The 8,191-nt window shown below is 39.9% G+C and overlaps 1 protein-coding gene across 1 annotated transcript; it reads left to right on the plus strand.

The window, feature by feature from the left end:
• FGA (fibrinogen alpha chain) lies at positions 1 to 8,191 on the plus strand. The gene is made up of 6 exons (XM_041738848.1): positions 1 to 150; positions 2,321 to 2,446; positions 2,928 to 3,111; positions 4,437 to 4,582; positions 5,173 to 6,523; positions 7,277 to 8,191. The coding sequence occupies exons 1-6, from the start codon at positions 97 to 99 to the stop codon at positions 7,984 to 7,986; spliced, it is 2,571 nt and encodes an 856-aa protein (XP_041594782.1). The 5' UTR covers positions 1 to 96; the 3' UTR covers positions 7,987 to 8,191.

Genomic DNA, 8,191 nt, shown 5'->3' on the forward strand with positions numbered 1-8,191 from the left:
TTGCAGATTTAAATAGCATAGGAACTAAGAGTGGAGGCAGTCTTCTTTTCTTTCAGCTGGAGAGCTCCTCAAGAGCGAGCTCCACCCTTAAAAAAGATGTTTTCTGCGAAGATCTTGTGCCTGGTCCTGAGTGTGGTGGGCACAGTCTGGGTATGGCCGCCTTTACTTTCTCTTCTTGCTTTCTCTCTGGTGTTCATTCTGCAAAACGATTGCAGGTCTGAGTCAGTCTTAAGTTTGTCCTTACACACTGTTGACTTTGTAAGCTCTAGGCCATCGAGGCAAGTTCCTAGATGAGTCTGACACCTCAAGAGTAAGAGGGAGACTTAACTGGGCCAATGGATAGAAATTCACAGGGGAAGCTTTGGTATCTGTAATTCAGCCTTACAACATTGTTTATTTGTTTTGAGGGAAGAAATCTTTGCTATCTTTGTTCCAATAAAGCCTTGGGATAGTTCATGCTAGCTAACAGAAAAAAGCATTCTTCTGATGAGAATTTTAGAAATCTAATGATTAATTTATTGCTAGTTGTCCATAATAAGCAGAACAGTGGTTTAATGTAGTTTTCTGAAAGGTTGTTTGTGGGTGTGGGTGTGTGTTTTTAAATAAAAGCAAATTAGTTGTCTTTGAAAACATCTAAAACAATATTTTATTACATAATACATAGTCGGGAGACATTAATTGAGAAGGCAATATCCTTTTTATGGGAAGGAATCTTTTAAAATAATTACTAAATATTGCTATAATTTCTAAAGTTTGACTCCAGAGACCTATAGAAAAGAAGAGAAACTTCATTCAAGATGCTTTTGAAACACTTAGATCTTATAAAAACATGATAAATATGTTTAAGAAACTCAATTACTTTCAGGATATGAATTATTCCAATTTTTTTCTTTCCCTTCACCACTCATAAATCCTACTATCAGAGCAAAAGAACTAAAGAGGATTTCTAACCTAATATTCTTCCTCATAGTAAACTAATAAGTAAAAAATTTGGAAGACTAACATCATTTACTAACATGATATGTTGGATATCTCTCCCTTATTGACATAAATATTGAATTTTGCCTATTTTTATTGTTGTGCCATTTTATTCTGAAGTATGTTTGAGTTTATAATTTTATTTCTTAAAGATATTGTACTTGTTCCTTTAAATAAACTGTCCTTAATTGCGGATTTATTTATTATTATTATTTTTATTTATTAGGATACCTTAAAAAATGAGACAGCAAATATTAGGTAATTATAAGAATGAACTAAAAAAAATTATAAGAATAAACTATTCAAGGGAGTACCTGGTTAGCTCAGTCGGTAGAGGATGTGACTCTTGATCTCTGGCTTGTGAGTTTGAATCCCTACTGGGCATAGAGAGTACTTAAAAACAAACAAACAAAAAGAATAAACTATCCGAGATTAAAATAGTCATAGCAAAAATCCTTGGTATGTTAGTGATACAAAATAAAAATAGCTAAAACTTAAAACTTATCTTGATTTATTAGGATGTAAAGTCTTATTGGAAGAATATTTTTATGTCCTATTTCACTTCATAGGTCACAATATAAATTTTTTTAAAAAATATGTATTTCTGATTAGAGGGTGCTCAAAAAAACTTGTCAGTCCATTATTTTTCTTTCAGTCTACTCTTTTGCATTGCAAAAGGAAATTATTAAAATTTCCTTTATAATTCCTTTATATTAAAGGAATATTAAAATATTAAAATTCTTTTATAATTAAAATTATTAAAATTATAAAAGGACATTATTACATGAGCGGGTAACCTCAAAAGCATTTTCCAGTCCTTATTGGCCACATTTGTATCCTTGATATGTTCTTGCTCAAATTACGGACCCATAAGACCAAAGTAGAAACTTGAAGGAGAGAGAAATTAAACTAGGATAGTAAAGGTTTTGTCCTACTAAAACAGAAATTATAAGAGAAAGAACTCTGAATTTTCCAAATACCCTTCCATCTCCAGACATTACTGAAAATGAAAAGGTAAATTTTAATTACTTTTGTTGATTCAAATATTTTCTCTTCTATAATAAATCCTTTAAGACACCTAGCTTCATTAAATGCTTGTTTCGTGTCCAACACAGTTAAAAAATGTCTATACCCTGTCTCCTTCAATTCATACAACTCCATGAAGTAGGTATTCGGATTTTCAATCAAAATGTAAGAAAAATGAAGCTTGCAGAGGCCCCAGAGCTGGTGCTCTTAATCTCTGGGAGAACCCTCCCCTCCTTGGGATTTACAGGCTTGACAGTGTCTTCTCCTTATCTGCCTAATGCTGTTCTCTTTCGTGTGTATGAATGAATCCGTAAAGACCACAAATTCCAAGGAAGGTGAATTTATAGCCGAAGGAGGAGGTGTACGTGGCCCAAGAATTGTGGAAAGACATCAATCTGCCTGTAAGGAGACAGACTGGCCCTTCTGTTCCGATGAAGACTGGGTGAGCAATGGGCATGGGGAGGGGGATAATCCTCCCCTGTGGTGCTAGAATTGTGCACAAACTGACCCAGTAGGTCACAGAAAACTTTTCCAATAGGTAATAATCTAATAACTCATTACATGCCAAATTAAAAAAGACAATTGGAAAGTAGCCTCACCATGAGAGCACTATTTAAATTACCTCCCAAACCCTGGGTCATTAGTGGGATTAATAGCTTGGATTTTAGTTGCATGTTCCAGCAAATGCCAGGAACCTGAGTATTATGGCTTCAAGATTTTGTGGAGCCTAATTTATGGTTAAGTGGACCTTCATTCCAGAATTTCTCTATGACCTATGACTAGTTCTCTCAAACCACTTTTAAGTCAATAGATGATCAGAGGATGTTGGGGGAGGGAGGGGCAATGGGAGCCACATGGAAACTTTTAAAATTGTACTGGATTCAAGATAGAGGCTTTAATATAATTTTCCCCTTCCCTTCCAGAACTACAAATGCCCTTCTGGCTGCAGGATGAAAGGGTTAATCGATGAAGTCAACCAAGATTTTACAAACAGAATAAATAAGCTCAAAAACTCACTCTTTGACTATCAGAAGAACAATAAGGACTCTAGTTCATTGACAGCGAATATAATGGAACTTGTGAGAGGGGATTTTGCCACTGCCAACAGTAAGTAGTAACATCTGGGCTTTGACTTTATAGAGCACAACACAGAAACAACCAAGGCCCTAAATAAATACACTGTCTCCTTATGGCAACTTCCAATTGTATTCCAAAGTACTTAAGATAGAAACACATGCCTTCGCGATACCCTGAATTTTAAGGAGGGGCTTGCTTTTTGTAAAAGGAACATTAAAAAGGTCAGTTTAGAATTAAAAACAGTCAGTTTAGAATTGTTTAAAGTCATGGAACTCCTGGGTGGCTCAGAGGTTGAGCATCTGCCTTTGGTTCAGGGTGTGATCCCAGGGTCCTGAGATCGAGTCCCACATCGGGCTCCCCACAGGGAGCCTGCTTCTCCCTCTGCCTGTGTCTCTGCCTCTCTCTCTCTCTCTCTGTCTCCCAGGAATAAATAATCTTTTTTAAAAAAATTGTTTAAAGTCACAAAATTAAGTCTGAACTTTGTATTGAAGACTAGAATTTATGTATGTTCTTCTTTTAAGAGTATATACTGAAAATAAGATGAGCAAAACCTTTTGAGTAGATCTTGTTTCTGTCTTATAGAGGATGGAGAAAACTGAGAGATCAAGGGACTTACTCGAAGACACAAAGCTATCATGTGATGAGGCTGGGAGTTCAGTTTACAGACTCCATCAGGCTGTCCATGTTTTGTTTTTTTCAATTTAAGATATAGAATCATGCTCTATATTCCTCACAGAACTATGACTAAGTCTCATTAGGACTAGGAAACACTGGATTTGCTCTGGGAATGGGAAGCAAGTTTAGTGATGGCCTAGCTCCAGAAGCTTTGACTCTTTATACCTTTAGGGGACACTTAACTAATTTAAAATCAACAGTGCGATAGCAATGGCAGGAGAGTGATCCTATTGACCTGAAAAAAGAAAATCTCAGGAACAATTTCAGATCTATAGGTAGGAGGGAAAACTCAGAAAATCCAAGACAATGTTTAAGTATGTTATATTATTTAGCAATATGTTTAAGTCCCATGGTTAAGGATATGATGAAATAGTTGAAATGCAATCACATTTAATCTCCTAATTATACCTTTAAAATTCCAAAGAAATTTCTTCCGCATTTATTTGGGTTACTAATTACTAGTAGACAATCTTAACTGACAGCTATGGATGACTAAAGAATATAACATTGTCCAAACATCAAATGCCTATTAGATTGGGAGCTAACAAATAAAGTGTCCAGAGAACAAATTGTTATTAAAAGGGAAAGGATATTTGTGAACAAATTTCCTTCTTTTGCTAGCTATTATAAGCAAATCACTTAGCTGTTCCTTCACTATCCATACTCTTTATTTTTTCCAGATAACGATAATACATATAGCCAAGTGTCAGAAGATCTGAGAAGCAAAATTGAGATCCTGAGGCGCAAAGTCCTAGAACAAGTACAACACATCCACCTTCTACAGAAAAATGTCAGGGATCAGCTGGTAGATATGAAACGACTAGAGGTAAGCAAGTATGTGGCTCTGACATCAGATTTCCTTGTCTTCGAACAGCAGGGTAAAGGAAGGCGATAGTCATTCACTGAAGGCCTACTGTATGTAGAGCAAAGTGTTACATCCATTATGCACCTACAAAGCAGGTATTATTTCCCCCACTCTACAGATGAAGAAAAAAAGCTCAGTGATATAAGTAAATTTTTCAAGGATACACAGTTAGTACATTTCAAAAGGAAATATTAGGTCCCCGCTTGTCTTGTTCCAAAGCCCTGACAAGGCCATGCCTCTGGACCTCTAGTCGTAGTCTCACTAAGGATCAATTCATCAGTGCTTCCTTTCAGAGGGAATAGCATCTTACTCTTGATCTATTTTAAGGCTAAGGTGAATCCAAATAGCTCCTATTGCTTATCTGGCCTAACTTTACAAAACCTAATGTCTCTTCCACTGAGGGCATGACATACATGAAAAATAAGAGTATTGATTGGTAGGTCTCCAAGTCAGAGAAATGAACCCAGTTCAGTTCCGCTAAGAACTTAATAGGCATTTTTTTTTTAATTTATATCAACCTCTTTTCTTTACCTTTCTCCCCTTCTCTCTAGGTGGACATTGATATTAAGATCCGATCTTGCCAAGGGTCATGCAGTAGGGCTTTAGAGCGTAGGACAGATCTAAAGTACTATGAAGATCAACAGAAGCAACTTGAACAAGTCATGGCCAAAGACTTACTTCCACCTAAAGACAGGCAATACTTACCACTGCTAAAAACGAGCCCAGCTCCAAATATGCTTCCCGGGGACTACAAGAGCCAGCTTCAGAAGGCCCCTCTAGAGTGGAAGGCACTCATGGAAATGAAGCAGATGAAAATGACTCTAGAGAGGCTTGATAGAGATGGGAATGCCCGAGGAGACACTCCATCTCATGGAACAGGATCAGTGCCTGAAAGCCCTAGGAACCCTGGGACCTCCACCCCTGGAAGTGCTGGCACTTGGAACCCTGGCAGCATGGGGCCTGGTAGTGCTGGTACTTGGAGCACCAGGCCTGGCAGCACTGGGCCTGGCAGTGCTGGTACTTGGAGCTCCGGGAGCATCGGGCCTGGCAGCACTGGACCAGGCAGTACCGGTACTTGGAGCTCTGGGAGCACTGGGCCTGGCACCACTGGACCGGGCAGTACTGGCACTTGGAGCTCCGGGAGCACCGGGCCTGGCAACACTGGACTGGGCAGTACTGGCACTTGGAGCTCTGGAAGTTCTGACTCCGAAAGCTTTAGGCCAGGTAGCATAGGGCATGGGAACACCAGGCCTACCAACCCAGAGTGGGGGACATTTGAAGAGGTGTCAGGAAGTGTGACTCCAGGGTTAAAGAATGAGTTCCACACAGGTAAACTGGTCACTTCTAAAGGAGAGAAAGAGCTTCTTATTGGTAATGAGAAGGTCACCTCTGGTAGCACAACCACCACTCGTCACGCATGCTCTAAAACTGTTACTAAGACTGTTATAGGTCCAGATGGTCGCAAAGAAGTGACAAAAGAAGTGGTAAACTCCGAAGATGGTTCTGATTGTGGTGACTTATCCCATGCTTTTGCTGGCAGCTTAGATGATCTCCATGCTAGGCACCCTGATCTAGAGAGTTTCTTTGGCACCTCAATTGTTAAAACACCTCCAGGTATACTTTTACCCTCTCGTAAAGAGTTTGACCATAAGACCCACATTATGGGCTCAGAATCTGACATATTCACAAACATAGGGGCACCTGAGTTCCCTTCCAGTGGTAAAACTTCAAGTCACAGCAAACAATTTGTGACCAGTAGTACGACTTACAACAGAGGAGACTCCGCATTTGAAAGCAAGAGCTATAAAGGGGCAGGTGAGGCCGGAACGGAAGCAGAACGTGAAATCTTCAGAGGAGAATATAGCATCAAAAGAGGCCATGCTAAAGCTCGCCCTGCCAGAGGTATCCGCACTTCTCCTTTGGGGAAGCCTTCCCTGACCCCCTAGACTAAGTTCTCTATTCTTGCAATGCCTCCCATGGCACCTTGAACCTCTTTCCTAGCCCTCTATGACATTTTATAGAAATTACACCTTTTGTTTGTTTGTGTTTGGGGACTAGACTGTAAGTTCCATGAGGGCAAGGGTTTTGTCTATCATGTGTATTCCTAAATGCCCAACAGTGCAGAGAGTCATCACTCAATAAATGCATGTCAAATGAATGAATGAATCCCTCCGAAATTCCATTTCAAGTTTGTCTAACCAAATTCTTTCGCTATTCAAAATGTGTGCTCTTGCAATTGTCACCCAATTCATTAATCGTATTTTTAGTGTGTGTCTCAGTTGACATTGAGATCAGGTTAAAAACAAGTTATATTATGACCAAATGATGCCTAGATATCTTTGGTGGTTACTTGCTGTTATCTGTACCGGCAAGTAAAATTTCAAATCCATTGGAGAAAATCCCCTTTGCAATTTATAGGTATAAATGTCACTCACTTGCATGAGTTTCATCCCAGTGTAAGTGTGTCCTTTCCCCATGGAGAGAAGGAAGGAAGGAAGGAAGGAAGGAAGGAAGGAAGGAAGGAAGGAAGGAAGGAAGGAAGGAAGAAGGAAAAGAAAGCCAGTATCTTCCTGTCTTCATTTAATCTGGGCCATGCCTATCTTTGTAAAGTTAAATGAGAATAAGTTCTTCCAACCAGCTTAATTTTTTTTTTAGACTGTGATGATGTCCTCCAAACACATCCTTCAGGTGCCCAAAGTGGTATTTTCAATATCAAGCTACCGGGATCCAGTAAGCTTTTTTCTGTTTATTGTGATCAAGAGACCAGTCTGGGAGGATGGCTTTTGATCCAGCAGAGAATGGATGGATCACTGAATTTTAACCGGACCTGGCAAGACTACAAGAGAGGTTTCGGCAGCCTGGATGACAAGGGGGAAGGCGAGTTCTGGCTAGGCAATGAACACCTCCACTTACTAACCCTGAGGGCCTCTGTCCTTCGGGTTGAATTAGAGGACTGGGCTGGGAACCAGGCTTATGCGGAATATCACCTGAGGGTAGGCTCTGAGGCAGAGGGCTATGCCCTGCAGGTCTCCTCCTACGAGGGCACAGCAGGGGATGCTCTGGTGGAGGGTTCTGCAGAGGAAGGAACAGAGTATACCTCTCACGCGGGCATGCAGTTCAGCACGTACGACAGGGATGCAGACCAGTGGGAAGAGAACTGCGCAGAAGTCTACGGAGGAGGCTGGTGGTACAACAGCTGCCAAGCGGCCAATCTCAATGGCATCTACTACCCTGGGGGCTCCTATGATCCAAGGAACAACAGTCCTTATGAGATTGAGAATGGAGTGGTCTGGGTCCCCTTCAGAGGTGCAGATTATTCCCTAAGGGCTGTTCGCATGAAAATCAGGCCCCTGGAGACCAGGTAGGAGTAGAAGTGAGAGTAATCTGTTTTCTTTGTTTAGTGAGGTGAAGGAAAAAAAAAATGGGGAAGATAAAGTAGTTAAGATTCTTTACAATCCACTAAAAAAATTCACAGGTGCTATTTTATTATTCTTTGTACTGTATCTAAATGTAACTGAGACATATTACTGCTTTAAAGAATAAAGTTATGTGAGCTTTTTTATCTTGAAA

This window comes from Vulpes lagopus, chromosome 23, assembly GCF_018345385.1.
Source record: "Vulpes lagopus strain Blue_001 chromosome 23, ASM1834538v1, whole genome shotgun sequence".
In the NCBI taxonomy this organism is placed as follows: Eukaryota; Metazoa; Chordata; class Mammalia; order Carnivora; family Canidae; genus Vulpes; species Vulpes lagopus.